This window comes from Ochlerotatus camptorhynchus, unplaced genomic scaffold, assembly GCF_037179485.1.
Source record: "Ochlerotatus camptorhynchus isolate MF236.1 unplaced genomic scaffold, CSIRO-AGI_Acam_v1.1 ptg000319l, whole genome shotgun sequence".
Lineage (NCBI taxonomy): Eukaryota > Metazoa > Arthropoda > Insecta > Diptera > Culicidae > Ochlerotatus > Ochlerotatus camptorhynchus.
In genome coordinates this window covers 1,287,898-1,314,965 of record NW_027040807.1, presented here as the reverse complement: position 1 = coordinate 1,314,965, position 27,068 = coordinate 1,287,898, and the positions used below count along the sequence as shown (strand labels likewise).

The window sequence follows — 27,068 nt, the reverse complement described above, 5'->3', positions numbered from 1 at the left end:
AATCACATTATAATTAAAAAATATCATTGGTAGTCATATTAAGAGTCCATATTCGTCACATCCGGCCATATTCCGGGTACTCCTGGGGAATTGACCAGATTATAACTTGTGTCAAAACCCATCGTCCGACACCTCAAATGAGAATTCAAAAAAAGGCGCAATGGTGGATACCTATATCAAGTGGCCAGCTTCTGACTTGGACCAAAACCGATCATGCGACATATCAAATCAAATGAGAATTAAAAATCAAGTGCTATGATCTAAGGGTAGTGTTAAGTGAAATCAAATATTTTGTTTGCCATAATTAGCAAGGAAAGTTGTATCTATTTAATTCATGAATTCATAATTAAAATGAGCCAAAAGTTATCTTTTGATTCATGATAGCTCTATAACAACAATATTTAGTATTCAGGGTAACATTGACCACACATGCTCCAGATACCACCAGGAAAGTGGCCAAAATCTGACGTTTACTAAAGTCACATCAAAATTCAAGAATATGGTCATTTGCGGCCAACTCCAGTACCATTGGTCACACCCGGGCATGTTCCGAGTGCTTCCTCGCCTAAAGCTGCTATATGAGCGAAAATTCAGACACAGACCCACATATCACTCAGACATTATTGTACATCTGTTGCCTGAATGAAAGCAGTTGAGCAATTTATTCGAAATTTAATTAAGTAAGAAGGGTCAGATCTCACCATAGGTGGATATATTCAGGTTTAGTTTCATTTTCCTCACACTTATTTAATATGTTGCAAAGTAGACGTGACATTTAATTTAAAAAATCCAGTTATTCGGTGCATTACGGTATATCCGGTATTCGGTGCATTACGGTATATGAGCCTTATGCCTTGTTCAGACTACAGAGTTATAACATGTTAGGGGAAATGGCTCTAATGTTGGCCTATGGATCTAAGATTGGACCTATCGCTAAAGATATGCTATTTATCAATTTTATCTAAATGAACGACGGTACAAATGAATTTATGTATGGGCCCAAATTAGGGCCATTTAGGCCGACATTACATCCATTTCCCCTATAATAATTATCGACAATAATAATGTCGTCTAGACAGGCTTATAACATGTTATAACTGCTCAGTCGCGCCTGTATTTTAAAGGAAGCGGCCTAAAACTGGTTAACAACAAGTTTACTGATAGTGTGGGTGCCTAAGCTTAAGGAATGTTCGGATAAAATAGGTAAAGACGAGCAAATATGTATTACCTCAGAAGCAATGTTTACTTATCCCAAATAATCTTTGTTTTCCTATAGTTAACGTTCGTCATTAACATTTTTATCCCACATTGTTTACCTATATTACATAATAATAAGGACTTCTTAGGAGTGTAGAGAAAAAAAATGTCTCTCCTAATGAAATATATACCGAATGTGCGTTAAAGGATTCGCCTCTTTGCTCGTACAATACGGTACAAACTGTTGCTTTATCTTTTGGTTTCCATTTGGTAAGCTTGCTGGAAGATTACTAGTTAAGTTTGTGTGAAAAACCTTAGACTTTCGGGAAGAATGTAAATCCTAGAACAACAGTTAATGGTGCATAATCAATCTTTTGCTCGTTAGAAAAATTACTTCTGGACTAGATAAACCTTTTTTTAAATTGTAAAACAGTACCGTTTGTTTTTGTTTAACATTGAACTGTTATTAGACGCTGTACCATGGTTTTTCAACTACTATCTATTACTTAGCAGGCTCGGAGAAAGGAGTTATTAATTTTTGGCTTACGCTGCCCTAGTTTGTATAAAGTTCGTCGCTATCTCTTCCGTTGCATTGAAATATAATACTAGTGCTTTCGCTCGCTCTAATGTAATGAATGGTGAGTGCCAAATGAAGGAATGGAATTATATATAGATAGGTATCAGTTTCGCGTTGAAGGAGTCACGTTTTCTGCTTGAGGAGAAAACAAAAAGTAGTCTGTAGAGATCATTCATTTTGATTTTGACAGCTAGTAGGTATTGCTTCAGTTCACTAACAAAATTTTCGTATCTCCTATTTGTTCCAAATAATATCACATATTTGTTGTAAATTTAAATTATTATAAATAAGAAATAGCCCTTCCTATTCGTAATAGTTTGAGTTTCAAAGGTGTTACAACAAATATACCTATTTTAACAAATAAATTAATTTTTCATAACTTGTACAGTTGAAGCGCTGTCGGTTGAAACCGTACCTTCAAAGTAACACCAAATAAATGATTACCGTGTTACCAGAATACCTATAGATCCACGCATCTATTTATCCCGCATCTACATTTCCTTTTTGTTGACTTCATTGGTCGTATCGTCCGTATCCGTGAAAGATTTCTCTATTGGAGCATTGCTAAACGATTTTCGCTTCATACTAGCGCTGGTATCTGCGTTTATGTTGTTACATTTAGAGGGCTTCTTGTCGGTTGCAGAGGGGCTTCCTCCACTTGGGTTCAGATTGTTGGGAAATAAGAGTTGAGAATTGGCGCGCAGCAGGTGTTTATGTTTCTCTCGCAGGGCTTCAATGTTGCCATGGGCGATCCAGAAGCGCCGAGCCGTCAACATGCAAACATCCTTCACGAAAAGGACACACTCGAACAGCTTGAACAGCACTCCAGAAAGGGTGTCGTACTCATTCGGGATGATGCCATCGACCGAGCTTTCGAAGTAACTGAACATTGGAAACCAGATGCGCGTACGATTAGAATCGTGAGACATTAGTGCCTAAAAATAAGATGGTATAGGTAAAAATATAGTTATATGAAAAGTAGACTGCCCATAATCGCATATCAGTCCCATCTTTGTTTTGTGGACATTTACTCAGGAAACTTTTACATAATACACCACCGCCATATACCCTCTTACCTGATTATTAGCCAACGTGTGATAGTAGAGAAATAGTCTGGAAGTTATGTAGAACGCAACAAACACATCGATTGAGTAATGTTCGTGTGCGGCCAGAATGAAAAATATTCCGAACATGTTGAGAAGCCACGTCAGCGTGTGCAGAAAGTACAAATTGCGCGGTGTATCTACGGGAAAGAGATGGAGACATCGATTAAAATTCAAATCAGCATTACCGTGCCAGTGTCAACTAAAACCGGCTAAAGTAAGCAAATCCATGCCAAGGTGTTTGCACACACTTACACTCTGTAATGAAGAAATTGAGCGAAGTCAGCGCCACCGTATGGCCACTGAACATATAATCGCCGCACGTTCGCACGCCCTGGATCGACATTCCTAGACCGCTCCAAATGGTGTAGGCTCGGCTGATGCGCAGGTAGACCATTTCCGTAATCCGCACATTCGAACTATCGTCGAACTTGTGATCATGTGGAGTGCACTCCAGGTGCGTTCCCGGCACACTCAGTGACGTAATCAGCATCGTCACGCAACGAAGCAGGAAGACCGTGCCAGCCAGCGCGAAAAAGCGCCGTAATAATACCATTCTTTAAAGAAAAGCAAAAACAGCAAAATAGAATAATTCACCCTAGGAGTTGAGCTGTAGATATAATTATGATCGCTTCGTTCGGTTGCACTTACCGATGTTTATGTACTACCAGCACGCAGATCCAGATGCAAAATAGCAGCGTGCCGGTAACTTCGCACATGTGGAAAGCCCAGGGGATGTGCGGAACGTTGTCGAGGAAAATGTCCGGGAGAGGGGGATATTTTTTCATGTCCGGCACTCGCTCGTGCACCACCACCATCACGAAAGCAGTTATCCAGGTGACCAAGAAAGCATAACCTGGAACGTGTTGTGGAGAAGATGTACTAGTGGTTAGAACTGATTGCTATAGAATCAAGGGCTTGTAATAATGATCAAAGTTATACACTATAATGGACCCAGTGGTTTGTTCAATAAAACTAATAAAACTAATAAAACTCAATGCTTAGACACTTGCTTGGAAGATCTTTTAGAGCCAGACTATTCCCCATTGGGATGTTTTCGAAGAGTTACGAGGAAAGTTTGTTTCGAGATGAACAATTAGATACCGTTGTAATAAGCAGGGTCGGATTAGAGGGGGATAAAGGGGCCAATTGCAAATATTTGTTGTTGTTTTAATTTATCATATTTTAAAGGAAATAATTCTCAATTTACGTTCAATAATAAAGTTTAGCTTTGAACTTCTGATTTAATTTTATACGTTGGTCTTTCAATATATCTGAGCTTGTTGGTCACCAATTGTTGAGTTGAGGTAAACAATACGTCAGCAAATTAGCTTTGATTAATTGCAAATTAAGGTCATTGAGGACATCGATAGCTGATTAATGGCTAAGCTCTTTTTGTTTGCTGAACATAGAAAGTAATGTTTTGAAGAAGATTGATTTGAAGCATTGATGCGAGGGCACGCACTAGTCTTTCAATACTACGCAGCATGCTGACCAAATATTTAAAATTTTGTAATTACTGCATTCATTACTTTAAATACACTCTGAATTTCAATTACTGGCACAATTGTATTGTATTGTAATTATTGTCAATACATTTTATCGTTAATTATCTGTTGATTACTTTCAATACTACTAAAAGTATTTTAATTCATATTATTACTGTCTTCAAAGTAATTCAATTAGCACGAAGTATGAGTGCGTGATCTTTCGGACTGATTCCATTCCACTGAACAGTCGGAAGCTACGCGACGGAGGAGTTTTGATAGCGGTCTCCTCGAAGTTATGCTGTTGTGTGGAACGGACTCCAGTGAGTGAATGACGAATTAAATTGGAAACATATTCAGTGAGCGTCGGAGTGATATATTTGCCACCTGATCGTAAAGTTGATTTGTCTTTCATCCGGATTCATTATGCCTTGTTTTATTGAACCTCAAAACTCAAGATAGCACTCCAGTTGGTGAATATAATCACCCAAATATCAATTGGATTGTATCAGGACTATCTGTTGACTCCAGATCATCGCATTTCTATTCCTTGGATTGTGCTTTGTATGATGCTTTTTATTTCAATTGCCTGACACAAATCAACCCTGTCTACAAAACGGTCCCGGAATCTTGATCTAGTAATTGCTACCTAATATTCTCTACCAAATCATTGCAAGCATTTACGAATGTCTGAAATGCGTATTTCCTACTCATAGATACCGATCAGGCTAAGGCATTGACGTCCTCTGCTGTCCGAAGAAGTCGTCTCCACTCTACTCGATCCATGGCCACACGTCGCCAGCCACGTCGTATAATGTCATAAATGGAGCAGAATGTGCCAAAGGGCCCATAAAAATTGCGACAATATTGCACTTATTGCCGAAAACCACTATTTTCGAGTTTTCGTTGTTTCATTTTTTTCATTGTTTGACAAGTTTTGACAATAGGTATCTGGACACGGTGATGGATCATTAGGCCAAAATGGTCACTAGATCGAATGTCACAAGGATTTTTTTTATAGTTGTTAACTTTTCGTCATACACACTAATCCAGACCTTTGATGGTTCAGTGCAACGGAACTGTTCGGTAAAAGTTTAAAAATCAGTGAATTAACTTTTCAGTTAATGATAGCTGTTCCTGATAAAATTTTACCGAATTCAATGTGTACGACATCTGCGTTGTTCCTATTTGAGGACATACTTGATGGAGTCCAAATATGGCCGTCATGCTAACGGACTTGCAACGCCTATAATCGCATATCAGTTCTATATGGGTAAAGTGGGCATTGAGAAAATGGCAATCAAAGGGACGAACTGCAATTCCCGTGTAAATATATGAAAATTCTTAGTAAATTGATTGATAGGGGAAATAGCAGTAAAAATATCGGCCTGAATGGCCCTAATTTGGGCCCATACATAAATTCAGCAATCGACTAAATTTTCAATAGCGGCCAAAAATACCCACCAATGACGCATTCAACTACACACTAAGAAATAACTAATTTTACACGTGACGGAATCCATCTTTGACATAAATAATCAGACGTAAACAAATATGTAATGTAAAATAACGTGCTCCGAGACTGAAAAGTTTGTTACTCGACGAAAAGTACGTTTGAATGAGTTGAATTGCGCGTCTGTTATGACTCAATTTTATATCAAAATTGACGCTCGTACACACTTAGAAATACCTAATCTTACACGTGACGGAATCCATATTTGACATAAAGGATGAGACGTAAACAAACATTTCATGTAAAATTAAGTGCTCCGAGACTGAAAAGTTCGAAGGTAGGTTTGATTGAGCTGAATTTCGCGTCTATTATGACCAACCCCTGAGTATCTAGACAGAAAACCTTAGTTTCACGTACCCGCTTACAAATTGTAGATGTCTCCACCGTACGTAAACAATAGGGTCAGCCATCGTTGGTGGCACAACTTTTTTCACATCAGAAAATATGTTTTTGTTTCACTTCATGTGGTCGTCAAACTCAAGCCAAGAATAAATTATCACTGAGACGTATTAGGGGAAACGCTCCTATAGTTGCGGTACGTTAGAAGCGTTAGGTTCATATAGTTGAGCATGGAAACTCAATACACAACTATAGGAACCTAACGCTTCTAACGTACCACAACTATAGGAGCGTTTACCCTACTGATGTTGCATTGTTTTCCTCATAACGAACCTTATATAAGATTGGAATTTAATCGATTTAATGAAAATTTGAAACATTCATTATTTGGCATGATGGGTTTTGATTCTATTCCCCGGGGGCATCTGGGACATGCCCGAAACTGACTAACTCGAAATAGTCACAATTCATTTGGTTATCATATTTTGAAGTAATTTGTTTTTTCACATGATAGGTTTTATTCCTTACCGGTCAAATTTAGTATCATGGTTCACATTCTTCGGAACATGTTCCTACCACATTTCCTGCACCAGTTGATAAATTCTGAATCTGTTCAATAATGTTCTATAGGTGAGGCTATGGGATCATGATACTTTTCGTTTGGTGGTTGTTGCGAGCAATTCACATTAGTGGTGACCGATAAATATGATTTAGTTCCCAAAATACATGTAAAAAAAAAATAGTTGACCGATTCTAAATTTGTTCAACAGCATACAATGTGATTATAATACCTTTTATTTGCTGGTTTTTTTCGTTTAATTCGGTTATGTGGTTTCCGAGAACACCACTTAGTTCCCGAATTCCGTGATCTTCGAATCTTTTTCCGTCCAAATCACCGGAATCAGTTATTCGATTAAAAATCTGTTCATTAACATTGTATAAAATCATCGTACCTTTCATTTGGTGGTTGTTGCGTTCAATTCGGTAGAGCGGTTGCCGAGAAATACGTTTAAGAAAATTGTGATTACGCGCTCTCATACACACATACATAGACAGACACTTTCCAATCCCGTCCAGCTATGGCAATTGGAAGGAAATTTAAAAAACATCAATGTTTTTACAAAAATTAGAAACAACAACAAAAACTCAAAAACGTGAAAAAAAGAGTAGATAAAAAAACAAGACCAATTGTAAATTTACTCCATCATTATTCGATTTGACAGAACCAGAGTACCAGAATTTTCGGGGTACATAGACATTACACTGGAGCTGTCAAATAGCTCCCGGGGTGATTATGACTCAATTTTATGTCAAAATTGACGCTCGTATATGTCAGTCTCAGAGCACCTAAATTTACATCATTTTTTCTAAGTGTGTATATGTCAGTCTCAGAGCACCTAACTTTACAGTATTTTTTCAATGTGTGTAGATAAAATTGATAAATAGCAGATTTTTAGCGATAGGCCCAATCTGAGATCCATAGGCCAACATTAGCGCCATTTTCCCTATTTCAAGTTAAAATCAGTTGCAATGATGCTTGCATGTTTTGTTATAAAGGGTGATACGGTCAAAATTTGGTCAATATCAACTTGACGTATTTCTTTCAATTTTGCATTTAAAAAACCTGAACACCCCTCATTTTGAAGGTGTGTGTGTGTGTAGAATGTTGCTCCTATTTTGATTTTGGAATTCACTCTTCAGTTGTCAAAATGCCGTCCAAGCAAGAAGAGCAGCGTATCAAAATTTTGCTCGCGCATCGCGAAAATCCGAGCTACTCGCACGCAAAGTTGGCTAAATCGCTAAAAGTTGCCAAATCAACCGTTACAAATGTAATTAAAGTGTTTGGGGAACGTTTGTCGACAGCCAGGAAGTCTGGATCGGGGGGAAATCGAAAACCGGAAGCCGCTGAGACGACAAAGAGAGTTGCCGGTAGTTTCAAGCGAAACCCTAACCTCTCTCTCCGAGATGCCGCAAATAAGCTGGGTGTATCGTCTACAACCGTGCATCGAGCCAAAAAACGAGCCGGACTATCGACTTACAAGAAGGTAGTGACTCCAAATCGCGATGATAAACAAAATACGACAGCCAAAGCGCGATCCCGGAGGCTGTACACGACGATGCTGACGAAGTTTGACTGCGTGGTAATGGACGACGAAACCTACGTCAAAGCCGACTACAAGCAGCTTCCGGGACAGGAGTTTTATACGGCAAAAGGAAGGGGAAAGGTAGCAGATGTTTTCAAGCACATGAAACTGTCAAAGTTCGCAAAGAAATATCTGGTTTGGCAAGCCATCTGTACCTGGGGCTTGAAAAGCAGCATTTTCATAGCTTCCGGGACTGTCAACCAAGAAATTTACGTGAAAGAGTGTTTGAATAAACGTCTGCTGCCTTTCCTGAAGAAACACGGTTGTTCCGTACTGTTTTGGCCGGATTTGGCATCTTGCCATTACGGTAAAAAGGCCATGGAGTGGTACGCCGCCAACAACGTGCAGGTGGTTCCCAATGACAAGAACCCTCCCAACACGCCAGAGCTCCGCCCAATTGAGAAATACTGGGCTATTGTCAAGCGGAACCTAAAGAAGACCAAAAAAACTGCTAAGGGCGAGCAGCAGTTCAAGGCAAACTGGCTTTCTGCGGCGAAGAAGGTGGACAAGGTGGCTGTACAAAATCTGATGGCAGGGGTCAAGCGTAAGGCCCGGCAATTCGGATTTGGAAAAGCGGAAGCCTAACTGAATATTTTTCCTGAATTTTATACTAATTGAACTTGAAAAAGAAATTTAATTTGATTTTTTAAATAAACGATTTCGCCGATTTACACGCGTTTTCCCTTGACCAAATTTTGACCGTATCACCCTTTATTACTGAAAAACAAGGCAGATCCCTAATTCAAATAAGGGATAAGTTTGATTACCTTAGAATAAATCACACAGACACAGCATTGTGAAAAATTTGCCCTAAGATTTAATTTTTTAAATGTGTGATTTTGATATTTTTTTCAACGAATCCTAAATCTTTGACATTTTTTAAAGTTTAAGATTTTAAAAGGTATTTAATGAATACATGTATGTATTTCCATTTTCACACAGACATATTGGATGTTATCAATCGAACTGATCCGGATGTAGACTTTAAGATCATCTGTATACGATAGTCCTGAGTCTTCGATGACTAGATTTATGTATTAATCCTCCTAGGTGACTTCGTTGAGGTATCCAAGATGTGGCTGAGCAAATATCAGCAACGGCAACCAACAGCTGGCGATCAGTGAGATATGAGCGAAATCATCGCATCGCAAAAAGTTCCCGCTAACCCCAAGTCTATATAGTTTGGTTATTGTGTTTTCGAAGCCTACTGACAAATTGGTATAGGTATTGACTAGTGCGCACAATGCGGAAACGCTTTGTTCATAAGGAATAATCGCGCGATACAACGTAAAAGCACAAACGAAGTGACAGACGACTAACTGGCGAAGAAATCCATTTAAATAATGTGGTTCACTGTAATAGAATTTTCTTGGAAGCTTGTGCCATCATCCACCAGATGGGTTAGTTTTTTTGTTTTGATTTGAACAAAGTTGATTTTGTGTATAATGATTCTTTAACAGTGTGCAAAGAGTGCGTATCATTTTGTCATTTTTTTATGCATTTCAGTTTTGAGTAGAGTGAAAGAGATAGAACCAAAACATTCTAGTACATTTGGTGGAAATGCTAGTTCAATCTAGTAGTAGTGTTGCCATGTGGTACAATCCAGTAGTAGTGGTGTTGCCATGTGGTACACTGAAAAATTGCAACAGCAGGTTAGTCACCAAAGTTTTCGAGCCGCTCCGTCTGTCACTTCGTTTGTGGTAAAAGCGTGCTTTTATTGGCGATTTCACGCTTTTGAGGAGTCGAGTTTCAAATGCAAACTGCATTATATGACGTCTGTTTGAGCCCATTAACCAAAATCAAAAATAATTCAGAAGCAGAACAATTTTCAGAAATCAATATAATCACCTAATAATTCAGCTTAGCCTCCTGAAAACAGTAGGTACCTAACCAAAGTCATTCTAAATCATTATGTTGTGCAGTGTGCAAAAACCTAGTCGGTCGATTTTACCCTCGGCTCACACGTACAAGTATATTAGATGGCTATAAAGCCATCCAACGTTGTACAACCATTGCATTGGTGGCTAGCAATGATAATGTTGATGCCGGAGTGATGCTGATGATGATGCAACAACTAATTACCAAGGAGAAAGCTGACCGGTGCGGTGCGGTGTGACCGACTTATGGAAGCTGCAGCAGTTTGTAACAAGAGTAAAACATTTGCATTGCGAATGAAATATAGAAACACGTGGTGTCAGGTAAATACGCAGCTAGGATGTGATTCAAGCTAGCACCTCAATTTAAAATGTTTTACTTTTAAACATTATTCGAGCGGCGTACGTATAAGCTAAGTTTGTTAATGCTACAGACCAGTTATAAATGTAGCAAGTTTCAATGTCAAAATGTCATAGTATTCTACACGTGAGTTTCTTAAATAAAGACCATTACTCGATTCGTGGAATGAAACGCCGAAGTTAGTTTCTTTAGGCACAGCAGTTCTCAGAAAAATGACAAAAGAGGACAAGAAAAATTGAGTCACAATCATACCATTATACAGCACAATAACAATAAATGAATGTTTGAAAGAGGAGACATATGTACGCCTTTTTGTATACTAGCTGACATTTGACATCGTTGCAAAACAGCTTTTACTACGTCCAACCGGGAAATGTAAGATTCTATTACAGATTTGCAATGTTTGTAATGTTTCACCACATGTACAGATTCGGAAGGTAATTTAAAACTATGTTTGTAATTTTTATGATAGCTAAATTTTGGAACAAAGTTTGTTTCCCCATATTCACGGCGGCTAGAAAATCTTCCCGTGAAGGTGTTACACCAAGCCTGCCCAACGTACGGCCTGCGGCCTCGTTTTGTGCGGTTCGCAACGAGTTTAGAAAAAGTTTTCGCATTCGACCCGCGGGTTGTTCTATTCTCATTCAAATATGGCAGACAAGAACTTAGAATCATGTTTGCGGATTCGATAACAGTTTCTTAGATCAATATGCAACGAGTATTGGAAAGCAGCCAACAATTTTATGTTTCTTATAAAACTATTAAACCTAAACTGCTGATAACTGTTATCTTAAAATATAACAATACAAACAAAAATTTGGAAGATTTGAAAAATTCCTATACAATTATTGGGATTCTTATAGTAATTCTACTTTGAAATCGATTTGCAGAAACGTTCTCCTGCCGCCAAGGAGCCTCAATGCAAAAGGAAAGGACAATTACAATGATGATCAAACTGATCTGTCATACGAAATTTTCGCCGAAGACCGTCACGAATGTATGTATTTTAGTTTTTCTCATAATAAGAGCTGCTGATGTTATGCTTGCGTGAATTCTGGAAATAGCAAGCAACGATATCCTAGTAATAGCATTTCTGATCAGAAATGGTTTAATTTACACCAAATTGAAGAATTAGAACGAAATCACAAATGTCATATGATAAAACAGCAAAAAAGGTTATCTTCCATTTAATTCCACTTAATTAATTTTGGTATCCATGACAGATACATATTTCGACTACAATGTGCAGTCTTCATCAGTGTCATTCCCACTAAAGAACTTATCAAAATCTAACCCCCTTAAGCACTCATCCCCTAGGTAAAAAAGTCAAGATCATAGGTATAAAAATGAAACTACAATGTGTTGAATCGGAACCTACCTAACTAATAAAAACCAAAGATTTAAGTAAGCTAAGTTAGTTAGGTAGGTTCCGATTCAACACATTGTAGTTTCATTTTTATACCTATGATCTTGACTTTTTTACCTAGGGGATGAGTGCTTAAGGGGGTTAGATTTTGATAAGTTCTTTAGTGGGAATGACACTGATGAAGACTGCACATTGTAGTCGAAATATGTATCTGTCATGGATACCAAAATTAATTAAGTGGAATTAAATGGAAGATAACCTTTTTTGCTGTTTTATTTAGCGTTCCGCTAACAACCCAATTTCATTACTTCATTATGATGGCTACCAAGCCTTTGGGGATTTTCCTTATTAGAGAGTTGTATTGATTTTTCTCCTTTAGCTTACTTAAATCTTTGGTTTTTATTAGTTAGGTAGGTTCCGATTCAACACATTGTAGTTTCATTTTTATACCTATGATCTTGACTTTTTTACCTAGGGGATGAGTGCTTAAGGGGGTTAGATTTTGATAAGTTCTTTAGTGGGAATGACACTGATGAAGACTGCACATTGTAGTCGAAATATGTATCTGTCATGGATACCAAAATTAATTAAGTGGAATTAAATGGAAGATAACCTTTTTTGCTGTTTTATTTAGCGTTCCGCTAACAACCCAATTTCATTACTTCATTCGTCATATGATAGTTATTTGATAATTTTCATTTTGCTCGAATGTTGTTCTACCGTTTGTGTTGTGTAAGATAGACGACGGTAGAGCACGAGAGTACGAATACAAACAGACTGTCGCGCACGACAACGAAGCGAGTGTAGTAAAAAATGTCAACAGTTTCAACCCCTGGAGGTAACTCTAAGACTAGAAGGTCCCGAAATAACGTGCTCAACTTTTTGGCTCAGCTCTGGTACTCTCTTCGGTCACAAGCTAATCGATTCACCCCTCGAAACATAGAAAAATCCACGAGCCCCTCATTTTATCTGTCAAACTTTCATAACGAATCAAAACAAACATTGCGTAGTACTACAATTTCGACTAGATGGGGTACGTTAATCGTTTGCTTGGGACCAATAGGCTAGTCAAGTAGTGAGCCAATTTAAAATCGTTAGTTTCGTATTGATTGTTGGTACAATCGCGTCATCTGCCGCTCAAAGGTAAATGCTTTGAACGAATTTGATAGCAAAGATTACATCCTCAGAAGAAGGGTTTGTGTATTTGCTCATTTTTTTATGCGTTGCTTCCACCTTCACTCAAGTGCAGCGGTACTGTCGGTATCTGTCGCTTGGATTCTGGCAAAGTTGCCAGTCTTCTTGATTTGTTGTCTTCGTTTCAAGTCAAGTGAAGTGAACAACGTTTAGGTCTTAGACAAAGCTAGCCTTATGCTCCATGTCCGCGTGAAGTGGGAACACTTCATGAAGACTGGAGTAAATATCCAAAACCTGACCCAGTGCCGTTAGGACCAAGGATGGGATCACGGAACAAAAAATGCTACATGAATGCTAAATGCATGAATTGTGCTCTCATGACAACATCGACTGTCCTGGGAATGAAAATCGCAAGAAATTTAAATGTTTAAATTGTGGTGAAAATCACAAATCCAATTTTTGGGAATGTAAGACTCACAAAGCGATCTTGCAATATCTTAATAAGTGACAGGCAGGAAACGCTTCACGTTCCCGACCAGGTACAACATCCTTTGTTGTTAATAATCTTTTATAAACAAAGCTAAGTACGCCCACGCAAACCAAGAAGACTATGTTTACAACAGCTGAACAGGCCAACAGGTACCAACAGTCAGCAATCGTCAAATGCTTCATTATTACCTACTGCTAACAATGTTCGGAGTTGGAAATGGCTTTTCCGTCCCGACAAAATAAAAGTACTGGTATTTTATTTTTATCTAGGATTCTCGATGAACATTTCAAATGGTCTATCTGCTTTGATCGATTTTCTTCATCGACTTTCTCTTTTCATAACTACTGATATACAGATTTCTCGCTAATTCTACCACATAGTTTGATAAAGGAGTCTAGCGTCCAAAACGTCAAATACAAGAGGGAAAGGTTTCGCAGCTGAGTTATTGGCGAAAGAGAAATTCGATGAAGAGAATCGATCAATGCAGATAGGACCTTTTGAAATGTTTATCTAGAATTTATTGATAAGTTTAATTATTTGACTTTTCTTATTATTACTACAACTTTTACCAATAGTTACAGTTTTGTCATCCAGTGTAGTTCTGTACTGTCGTGAGGTCACAGCAGTCACAGTCACACACCGAAACGTTGGACAATAATAAAATAACAGTATTTAGATTTTGTCGAGACTGAAAATCAATTTCCAACTCATACCATTTCCCAGTAGATCAGTATCAGCTAACAATATTCAGCAAGTTAATATAGGAATAGGAAATCAAAATTCTAGCCATCATAACCCAAGTAACCATCAAGCCCGGTCGTTTGCCTTTTTGCTCTGAAGATCTGTATTAATTAGCCTTAAGGCGAAGACAACAAATCAAGAAGACTGGCAACTCTTCCATTTTCTCATACGAACGCTATGAGACAGGTACAATCGCGTCATCTGCCGCTCAAAGGTAAATGCTTCGAACGAATTTGATAGCAAAGATTACATCCTCAGAAGAAGGGTTTGTGTATTTGCTCATTTTTCTATGCGTTGCTTCCTTCACTCACCTTCACTCAAGCGCAGCGCCATTGTATCTGTCGCTTGGATTCTGGCAAAGTTGCCAGTCTTCTTGATTTGTTGTCTTCGCTTAAGGTCCAGACTGGAGAATTATATCAAAGAAGAATACTAAGATGAAACAGTCGGAAGAAAAACTTTCTATTTTAGTGTCCTCTTTCACGGTCCCTTTCATCCAATTAATACCCCCCGTATGCAAGGTAATTGTGTGGTTTTGCTGCCCCCGCGGTAGAGATGAAATTTTACGCTCTTTTTTACCAAAACCATTACACCAAAATCATAGATGTCCCATTTTTTAAATTATTCGATTAACATCTAATCGATTATGTTTTGTTCGCTGTGCTGTCATTTTTCCACCAATGAGAGTGCAGCATATGTTTGAAACGATGGGTGATGATCCTGTGGAGATGTTAATGCTTATATCGGCATGATCTAGCCGATTATAAATAGTTTACTTTTCGGTTCGTTAATCGATTAATCGATTATTATAATGAAAATCGGCCATCACTAGACGAATGTGAAACGTCATTTCAAATATAAGGCAATACATAAATAATGATACATTTTGAAAGGGACCGGGGCTAATCACAAATTACGTCCCCGTGGTAACTGAAATAAACACGAGTGCGGACCGGTTGGTTATATCATGTTATAACGGTTGTCAAATAATTGCAACACAGAAACCACCATCAAGAGCTTGAGCTTGAGCTTGAGCTTGATTGACCGCCCACGGTTGCTACTCTGTTACTGCCAGATCAGCTGTAATTACACAGAGAACCAATAGACGATGCTTGGGACTAGCAATCATCCTCAATGTGTAAAAACTGGTGATCTTAAATTAGGCAATACCAGCGCCGGCCGCGCCCGAACACAGGTCAAGAAAGGAATGGGAAGGATTGTGTTGACATGACACTCGCTTTGATGGAAGCCGAGAACACCTCTGCACTTCCACGAGGAATCACTGGGATGTTGGATAAGAGGGTTGGGTTTGCAGCAGGGTTCGTTTTGGTAAACGATAAGCTGAATTGATGTCCTAACGATCATATAACGCGAAGGAGCTTGGGACTAAACCCACGGTCTTCTGCTCAGTAAGCAAAAACGTTTGCCAATAGGCAGATGAGCACCTTTTTAATCACCGAGTTATTACCATGTAGTCATATTAATAAATAAAACGATTGACGAATCTTAAATGTGGATGGGCCTGAGATTAGACTCATGATGTTCTGCTCAGTAAGCAAAAACGGTTGCTCTAAGGCCACCGAGCCCCTCATATCACATGATACCGTTGCTCAAATTTGTGTATCCATTCAAACCCGGAACCAACGACAACAACGAGTTTCGCAAAATACACGATACACAAGCGATTTTACCATAAATCTCTTTGATATGTAAGGACCTGGGACCGCGTTTTTCTGCTCAGTAAGCAGGCCACTGTAACCGACGATCCTTCAAATCCGAAAACTAATAACTACGAAAAAGAACTTAGGCTTTCATTAAGTTCCACTTTCACGCGACGTTCAATGACAGGGTCCTATCCAGGATTACATCTGAAAAATCCAAATCTGGCCAACGTCCACCTAAACCTGTTCTAATCCACCTGAAATGACTAACGAATGGAAGACTTTGACTACCCAGCCATGCAATAGTCTCATTCCGTGCCTTATGGCAACTTGATGATTCTATTGCGCTCATCTTTTGGCACCACCCAGGGGAGACTTGGTCCTGTACCCAATGCTTAACTTATCTCCATTCCACTCAGCTACTCGCAATTTCTTGTGATATAGTGGGCGGAATATTATTATATGAGACAATTCAATGCAGACGTCTTTCCAAATTTGGCAGATCGACAGGTAATCGGTGAGTTACCATATAGTTGCTATTCAACAACTCGACAACGTTCCATCGTCAACGCCTGCTATGAGAATTTCCCATTGCAGACGCCAACGAAATGACGTCATCGAGCTATCGATCAACTACCCTGGTTATCGCCTGGTACCTTATAGCACGATGCTAGGAGGCGAACCGGAAGAATCGATGAGCTACCTCTCCCCCCAACACAGAAACCACCATCAAGATAGCGCTATAACAAGTTATAACTCTGTAGTCTGAACGTACTATTATATCGCAGCAGAGGTAGACCTATGGTAGCTCATGGTGACGGAAAATCAAGAAGGTCGACAGAAATCTAACCTGGACGCAGGTTAAATTAAAAGCAAGCAGCAGCCCAGGATGGAAGTCTTCCACGTCGGCCCTTTGTACCACTGAAGTGGCGCATGATACATGAGTAAGAGAATGAGTTTACTCAGTGTATAAGTAACCCCGGTTTTTGCAAATTTTGTGAAATTCCATTTAATTTTGGCCGTTTGAGCGGCCTTATAACCTCTTTTGGGAAAACCATGTATCAAATCGACTGAATGTTACGATGTTTATGAAGAAAAACGAAAAGAAAGGTTTTATACTACTTCGTGATAGGAGCCCATTTTCGTCGTATGCGTTAAATATTGTATTTTGTATCATTGTGAAAACAACGTGTCAGCTAAAATTTACTCATCAAATTCTTTGCTCATTGAACCGTGGGGTAAAATGAGGTGAATTATTCATAATGTCGAGCAGTTTTGATACGACCATCGACCCGCGATTCTAGGAAAATGAAACAAAAAGATCCTGAGTTTTCTATCTTAGCATAAATAAGACCCTATTTTCTCGAGATTAAAAACAAAAGTTTTTCAAAATCGAGTTGTAGGAAACGTCATTTTAAACTGCTGGAATGATGGGATCCATTGGAGTACATAGTTTTTAGTATAGGTTTGTTTTTCTAGATGTTTTACATTTGTTTTATCTTCTCAAATTTGTTTGTGATACAAAAATACATATCAAGAGATATCATTTTTCTAGGTTTGTTTCATATTCAAAGTGCTATCTCTTGGAAATAGAAAAAAAATAATAAATTAGACACTTGAAGGGGTTAGTTAGTTATCAACATAACACATATAAAGTCTCATATAGACAAAAATTCATATCATTATGTATATATATATTATCTTTATTTATGAGATTTTTAGCCGTAAGCTAGTTCATCTCCGTGAATCGGGTTGATCAATTCTCTTTATCAAACTCTGAAATAGTGCTATCGATTGTACCGCACTCAAGTCGTTATCTGAAGAGAGGCATCTAGTCGTAGGTTTGAAAATTGTAGTTATTGTTACCTCTACCACTGTATGTGATCCTCATCTCTCTAGAGGATCTATCAACTCTATACTTTCATCTCATCATGTATCGTATAAAATACAATACAATACAATACTTTAAGTATGTTATTTGAAACATGGCATCTTCAACTATGTAAAATCTATAATATGTTTTTTAACGAAAAATATTCAAAAAATGTTTAAAAGCGGCGTTCTGAAAAAAGTGCCCAATTTAACATTGCAAATTTAAGCTCATTTGGACATGAGCAAAGCGAAGCGGGATTTGCAGCGATATTAGGGAGACAAAAGAACTACAGTATCCCCCCGCTCATCATACAAAATCATGGCCGGAGTATCGGGGTTTTTTTTTCCTTTGATTTGTGCACCAATGCTACCGACGCCAGGGAGGCAGCACCCACATCTGGACCCTACCTATCGACTCATCAACTCATGAACCGGGGACCAACGGCTTTACTTCCCTTCCGAAGGAAGGCGTGATTGAACCCAGGCCTGCTGGGGTGAGAGGTAATCACGCTTACCACTACACCACCGGCGCCACTAGTAGTATCAGGGTTGGACATGCTAATCCGACTGTCAAATCTATACTAAAAAAATAAACAGACAGCATGCTTACAGCACAAATCTGAAATTTGACAGTACAATGTATTCAAACACGTGTTCATACTTTTTAATACGACATTTTCCGAATTATCGAATCGTCGGATTAACGAGTGTCAGATGAGCGAAGGTATACTGTAGTTGACTTTATCATACTAATGCAAATCCCGCTCCGCTCATGCACGCTCATGTCTGCAGACACCTTAAACATTCCAAAATGACGTATGATGCACAACATTTTTCTTAGCATCATCACATCGCATAGTCCTATTGACCGATGTACCAAAACAATGAATATGTATACATGTAGAGCGATTTCCGCGATCTCGCAGTTGCTAACATACTGTTGGTAAACAAACGGTTACACACGTAGATAACGTCAAATTACTGTGAGTAGCCGTTGAAAAACAAAAATACAAAACAATCTCTTCTCAAACCAACGTACGCGTATGCACTTGAAGCGGAGCAATCTAATTAAGGTCATCAAGACCAATAACACGCTCTCGTGAGTATGTGACGGTTCTATTTGATAGACTGTACGTGATTAGTATGTTGATAACTGCGGATTTGATTTACGTTCTTAGATTACGAAAGCACTACGTCTTTCCGGGTAACCCGTCAATCACATCGACGGATCAATCACTCTGAAAGCCCATAGATGATTTGACATTTCAAATAATCCATCGTGATTTGAATTCATAATGCATTAGCGCACTACCGTTTTGACCACGCATGAGGTTATCCATATCTCGAAGAACGGAAGAAGCTGAAAGCTTCTTCAAAGTGTATCCACACGGGCCCTTCTATAAATAAATAATATCATTGTATGGAATCGTAAACAACTCCTTGTTGGCAATACCGTTTCCTTCGATTTCGATTAACTTGATATCAAAGTTCATCACTACGAGGAATGTCCGATTATTTTCTCTTTGTCAATCGTTTCAGTTGGCGCGCAGACACAATAACAGGCAGCTAGCACAACAAGGGAGAGCCGTCTTCGAACAATGAGTAATTCCGATGAGTTCAACAACGCACACACTCACACACGTTGGACGATAATAATGGACATGCTTGTTCCACTGTAGGCCGAGCTGATGCGATAAGATAAGAGAAAGTTGCACGAACTGATCGAAACAGCTGTGCATATGGATTTGGTTTTCGCGAAGAAACAGCGTGGTGTACGCCTTGGTCAGTTACTAAGAGGTGACTAATTGAGGTTATTTTGTGGACAGCGCTACTTTATTTATATAAAAAAATAGCAGTGAACAAATCAATTCTACGTTTGTTTCGCTACTTTAGTTTAAATTGTAAGATGGACCGAAATTATGCTGATCACCTGGGCTGTCATAGGAAGGAAAGGGTTATACAATTTTGATCAATCTTCACCTTAATGTTTTAGATCCCTCCCTATATATGAGCAAAACTTGAGATTAATCGCATTTTTTGAGTTTTGAGGTAGGAGCTTGAAGGCTTCAGCGGTATCGGATTATGCATTATATAATATTTAATCAACAAGATAATTGGTGGCCTTGCTTGCCCTGAGATAATGATAAAAGATAACGGTGAACAAATTTCATAGATGATTAACTAAGATTTTGATCAGCGGTGGTGTAGTGGTAAGCGTGATTACCATGGTTTCAATCCCAGTCAGCGGCGCCGGGATGTTCTGGAAAACAAATCAAGGAAAAAAACTAAGATTTTGAAATTCATATCCAGTATTTAACAATCGCTTATGGCCGCCACAATCTGGCTGAGTTTCCGGTAGGGAACATAAGATTTGAAGTTTGGCTTGTGTCGTTTGACGTATGCAAACGATCAATTTTGTTCCCTACCAAAAACTCAGCCAGATTGTGGCGGCCATAAGCGCTCGTAAAATACTAGATTGACCTTTCTGACGTTTATAACACGCACAATTGCGTAGTCCCATTTTCAAGTGCGAAGTTTGTTATCCTCACTATACAGTCTGTGTATAAGAGTCGCGTCAAGAGAAAAACAGTGGAACTCCCATCACGGTTTGCGAAAGATTCCCTTCCCCCAGAGGACTTCTGCATCAACTTTAAATGACTACTAGCGAGAAAAAAATTACCGGCTGTAGTAAATCAGTGATTTTGTCGAATTATCTTAACACAACAAATATTAAAAATTCTCATGACTGATCATAACCAAATAGTCCATGAAAATTCAAGCTGAACATTGCATTAAGTCCTAAGAAACATTGACAGATTCTCTTCGTCGACTTTCTCTTTGTATCCCCACGACCATGTATAGACATTCCCGGGTATTTTCAGCACAGATCAATAAAAGAAGCTTTTATCTAGCATCTAATAGAACAAACACACCAATAAACGATTATGTGTTCAAGTTGTTAACGAAAGAGAAAGTCGACGAAGAGAATCGATCAATGTTACTTAGGACCTAATGCAATGTTCAGCTTGAATTTAAAGCTCACTGCGTGTTTATGATCTCGAATATATTTTATATTTTATTACAATACCTTTCGTGAAGCTTTCATAGCATCGTAATGTTTCTTTACGATAGGTAACCGGTTTGAAAGTTCGATAGGTGGACTTGGCTTCATTCTTGGCGTGACTCATTATACACCAACTCTAATCCTCACCAGAGACGATGTTTTATAAGAGACGCGCGGAGAGAATAAAAGTGAATCTGGTTGCACGGCCAACTAAGTTATTTTGTCTGCAAGGTTTGGTAACGAGCGTCGCAGTAAAACGTGTTTACTTTTTTGACCGTAACGGGATAGTGATTATTTGAAAAATGCCATTGAAATGCACGCCTTATGTAAAAATACACCGAATAAAACGTTACAAAATGTCAGTTTCTTATGGTTTCTCAAAGACAGTGTCGTCAGAGAAATGTGGCTCAATTCCGTCGGTTTCCTGCCGCGACAAAAAAAATATGTAGCGTGAATAGTATACCATATAGATAATTGAATTGTCGTTTAGATGAAAGTCAATTTTAAAATGATTTATTACATTTCGATTGCGATTTAGATTTATACGTGGGATCGGATAGCGAAAAACTAGTAGCAGCTCCGGATGCAGTTCCTGTTTGTGAAATAGTTGCGGATTTGAACGAGGGAACAGATAACGAAACTTATGATGATGAAAAAGATTATATTAGGCCAGACTTGGTTGATGATCTATACTTTTCCTACGCAAGCTTATCGATAATTTATTGGAACCGCGTTTGACGATTCGATTAGAACTTTTGGTTTCACGCGTCTCTTATTTAACATCGTCTCTGATCCTCACTTGTACTCCAGCCCAAAATATTGGTTTGTTATTGTGTAAGCTCTTCCCATAAACAAATAACGAATTAGTTAACAAATGTCTTAGCTCATGATTGTTTCTCTATTTGATGTTTACTCATATATGTAGTACTGAGGGTTACCCTTCGTATACGCTTCAATTAAGTCATAATATTAACTCTTAACACTAGTGCACTCACTGATCGCTGCCTGTCGTCACTGCTGCGGGCTGCCGTGGATGGAAGCCTCCCCGAAGGTCCCGCCTTACCGGAAATCGCTTTATACGCTTGGATCATATGCCGACGAGATGGGCGCCTCGCGCTTTTGACATGACCGGCGTATCACTGCAATCCCTCTGGGTATGCCGTGCATGGAAGCCTCCCAGAAGCTGCCACCACACTGTCATCCACTTTGGTTCGTTCGTCTCGTACGCCGACAAGATATGCGGCTCGCACCCTTGACTGTGGTCGACGTATCGCTTCTGCCGTTCCGATGCCGGATTCAGCTCGCCCTAATCGGTGATCGGAGCGATCAATGAGTGCACTAGTGTTAAGAGTTAATAGTATAACTTAGTTTAAGCGTATCAGTAAACCACACGTATGAGTAAACATCGAATATAGAAACAATCATATTCTAAGACATTGTCAACTAATTCGTTATTTGTTTACGGGAAGAGCTTACATCGGCACATAACAATTGTTATCCTCACTTTCGGACCATCAATACTCGCGCATATAGGTACAGACGCATGTCCAGCACTGTGACATTTATTGATCGGCACGATATGGTTCCAATCTTTCGTTGATTGAAGTTATCACTTCGAGAAATTTTATGAACTCACTGTATTTGAATAAAATTATCGTTTTCTTCTTTGTAGTCGCTATAACGGACTGGTCGTCTTTTTACTTTGCTCCATTCCTCCATAAATAGAAACTTTTATAACATCTATGACCTAGACAACTTTTCTAGATCGCAGTCCAAGAAAAAATCTCATGATTCTGGAACGTGGACATTTTCCCAGATGGAAAGATCACGGATAAAAAAAATAAAATGCATCAAGGATCAAGGACTTAAAATCTCGATCGTGAAAAATTGGGGATCTATGGATAACATCCTAAAGTCTGTTCCAATTAGTATTTGGCCGCTTCTTTTTAATTACTGTAGCGCCTCTAGTTGTCGTAAGAATTTTATTTTACTAAAAGTAGTGAAAATTTCATCAGGATTCATATAGGTACTTGTTCAAAAGTTATCGAAGATGGAACGTGACAGACGTGAAAAAATTCTGCACACTCACGTGCAAAATCCAACGTGGTCAGGAGGAATGATTGCAAAGGCTCTCAAATTTCCAAAATCGATTGTAAATACCGTGGTTAAACGTTACCGCGAAACACTAACGTTGGATCGTGCAAAACAAAACAAACGTAGAAGTGGAACATATCAAGAGCAAATTTTCATTATGTCGTAAGTAACATTCGCACCAATCCGAGAAAAATAAAGTTTTGTTTTGATGATCGAAAAGTTATTCCTATTTTCAATTAAACTCTTATAATCTCATAGTGATAGCAATGTTTAACATATATAGCAGGGTTCTAATCATACAAATGCAATTCGCTAGCTTTCATGTTAAAAAATACTGGTTTTTAAATCAAAAGTTATTATACGTCGTTTGGTGGCAGCTATTGTTACTTAAGTCAAAGTGTATTTACCAGGATATTCGGGAGAATTATCAATTACATCTCCTTACGTGCAGCCCATTCATCATTTTAGGACCACCGAAATCATCTTAGCAACAAACAGTTCGATTTATTCACTTTAATAATGAGAAAGCGAAACGACGAACGTACACTTTTCACGGGTTTCTCAGCGCTGTTACTTAAGTCAAACTGCATCTCCATAGAAATCGGGTGACTTAAGTAACATCGAAAACTATTTTGATCGGAAGGTGTTTACGTCAAAAAGCAATTCGACTGGTAAATAAATTTAAAAATGGGATGTGATCCTATATTCGGACAGTATATAGTGCAATAGCAGGAGCATCAATTGACACTGATAGCTCGACTTTGTTTACCTTTGTTACATTCGACGTAATGAAAATTTGCTCTTGATATGACCGAAAACGACGAGCGAAGGTCATAAGGGCCGTCTAAAAGAATCCTGGGATCTCCGGTTGTGATTTGGCGAAAAGGTTCAGTGCGGCACACAGTACAGTTCGGCGAGTCTGTATGCGAGAAGGTTTCCGGTCGTACCATGCCATAAGGGAAGAAAAGCCTTTCTACCAGCTAAACACATTGGTTGATAACAAACTCTACTTTTCGACACGTGCATCTGTTAAAAAAAAATTAACTGTTCCATTGCAACCCTTCCTCTACGCACACACAAATACCCCGATTCCAAACAAATGGTATTTCGTCATCATAAGTGAAATTTTTCGACCACGCCACGTTGATTGCGTGGTAGCGTAAATCAATGCCATTCGCATACCTTCGAAAAAAAAACCGGTTATTTGACTCGGCTGCCCGTCGATTCATCTGTTTCCAATTTTTGGCAATCTACGCAACCGCCAGTCGGACTAGATTTAGGTATGTGTACGAAGATGCAGGTGAAAGGAGCGAATAAAACCTATTTTATCATTCAAGCATAATACTGACAACGGAACATGTGCTTCCTTCAATTTAATCAATCAAGATTAATTCAATTAGATACTTACACTGTCCCTTCGGCGCATTTATTGCGGTTGATTGAAGACAGGAATATGATCGCAATTTGAAATAAGCTCAATTGGTATAGAAAGTATTTAGAAACTTATCATTCTTAAAATTAAATTCAAATAAATTTTCAAAGCATCCCAGGTACGGAACGACGTATGCAATTGATTTGCTCACTGTAATCGAGCTATAATTTCGAATGGAGCATGGAAGTTTATTTTTAGATTTGATTCGTTTATTATAGGTGTGCAAATCGTAATGAAATTGCATTTGTTGTCTTTATTTTTGGAGCCAATCGATAGCAATTGCAAGATTGAATTTAGAAGCACGCAAATAACGGGACTCCTGCTGATGTTCAAAGGAAAGCTCACGCGTCGAATATATAGAAAGGTATTCTCAGTGTTGCCATGTTTGTTCCCATAGTATACATAAAATAACCAACTGTGCAACAATTACTTCTATTCATCGGGTTTCTGCTTCAATTAAACGTTAATATACGCCAAACTCTATGCTTCTATTAGCACCACGGTCACAGATTTTTACTAGCTTTATACTAGACAAAACACCAAAGTAATTATATCTTATATGGACTATACGATCGCTTAGTCAGTAAAGGTATGACATAGCATGTTGAAGGCAGTTTGGTTCTCGATGTGGTCTATGAATTCTGATTGGGAAATTGCTTGACTTTCCTGGACATAGAGCATCTTTTTGCCATAATAATATACGAATGCAAAAATTAGGCTGTTTGCAATAAACAACTGTGGACGAGCTCAAAGAACAGCTGAGAGTCGACGCAAAGCTCAAAAATTGTCTCATAATAGCCAAAGAAATCATTCTGGGAGTAGATTTACAGACTAGTATCTGAATTAAAAACTGTTATTTTCTTCAACCACAATCTGCCAACACACTACCATTCGCCTAAGACTTGACAAGTGTAAAATACATTGCATATGTATATTGAAATGAGCCAAGGTCACGGGAGATTGACGATGACGTTCTGTAGCTATTTATATGTAGTTGCTGGGTTAGACACTTGTTTTACCCTTCTTATCACAGTACAATCTAAATGACTCACTTACCCAAACTTATCATCGTTTTGAAGAATTCCGGCTGTATACAGGTCGCTCTGCCATCAATTGACATTGGGGGTGAAATCCGCTCAATCTCGCTAAAATGTATATCCGCTGAAGCATAGCTCGTCCCCAAGCTGGACAGTAATGAATGGTGATGGTGATGGTGCTGTCCGCCACCTGGTCCCAATCCATCGCCCCCATTTGCAGGGTGTATTCCCAAATAGGCCAATGTAGTCGCATTCTGTTTCTGCACCAATCGTACCGAAAACCAGAACCTTTTCATATCCCCCAGAGTAAGCCCGTAAGCATACTTCTCCCGCAAACTTTTGATATCATTTTCGCACAACGTCAACAAACATTTTCCGTCGATATCTTCCTTCACTATGCATTCAATAATTTTCCTATTTAGACACTCTTTTCGGGCCCATTCGGCCACATTTTCTCTTGTCCATTGGATTACACTTAGCTCGTTTGCCATTTGTCCGCACGAGTTAGTCACTGTCGCTCCCATTCCGGAACTATCATTGAGCAAATTGTCACCACATTTCTGCGACATTTGCAAAAAGCTGTTAACGTGCACTATGCGGTCATAAAAATCATCTGTTCAATAATCACAGCACCCGCGTTTGTGTCACAAATGGAAGCTTCATTTTTATTGATAAAAATATCTTCAATAATCACTGTCTGATTGGCCACTTGGACGGGAAAAAAAAAATACTGGGACAAAAGTTAACCGATCTACTCGGCAGAGCGACTACAGATTGAATGAAAAATTTTGACAGGCGAGACATCGTTCGAGTTCGTATTTTTTGATTCCTGAATCACTTCTCGTACGCACACATCTATGATTTGTTTTTGTTTTTCTCGTGCATTTTGCTTTCTCTCCTTCTTTCCTTCTTTTCTTAGGGATTTACCTTTTAACTCCACCCAATGTTACGCCTACCTTTGAAAGACCAACACAGAAAAACAAAACTACCCACCGCTTGGGTTTTTTAAACTCAAATTTGAGTTATTTGACCTCAGCCCGTTTCATTTTCTCACGCTATTGTTGTCAAAAATAGAACGAAAGATTCGACTCAACCGTCTAGTTCCGTACAAGAAGCCAAAATTGAGTAATATGCGATATACCCAAATTTGAGTTATTTGAACTTAATTTTGGGTAGAAAAAATTGAAAATAACTTAGCGATGGGTAATTTTTTTTGCCGTGCTTAAATGCAAACTACTTTGAGCCGGTTTACCCAAATTTGGCTTATTGTACGGAACATGGTAGATGAGTGAAAAGAACTTAATTTTGGGTTGTTTTGAATTTCTGTGAACGGAACTGAACGGTAACTACACGCAGAAAAGTTTACCGTCGAAACAAACATAATACAACCATATAATCAAGAGCAAATTTTCATTACGTCGAAAGTAACAAAAGTAAACCAAGTTTTTTTTTTTTTTTTTAATTATAGTCACTTTAACACTCTTGGGTCATTCGTGACTTATCCGGGGGTGAGATTTGAACTCGTGACTTTGGCGTGAGAGGTATGAATGCTAACCACTACGCCCCGGTAAACAAAGTTGAGCTA

General features: G+C 38.7%; 1 protein-coding gene across 1 annotated transcript; it reads right to left on the bottom strand.

The window, feature by feature from the left end:
- Positions 1-1,224: 1,224 nt before the first annotated feature.
- Positions 1,225-26,242, bottom strand: LOC135707800 (ceramide phosphoethanolamine synthase-like). The gene is made up of 5 exons (XM_065229693.1): positions 25,503-26,242; positions 3,529-3,733; positions 3,133-3,434; positions 2,851-3,017; positions 1,225-2,709 (listed from the first exon to the last, which is right to left on the bottom strand). Exons 1-5 carry the CDS (start codon positions 26,050-26,052, stop codon positions 2,266-2,268), a joined length of 1,668 nt encoding a protein of 555 aa, XP_065085765.1. The 5' UTR covers positions 26,053-26,242; the 3' UTR covers positions 1,225-2,265.
- Between the last annotated feature and the right edge of the window lie 826 nt (positions 26,243-27,068).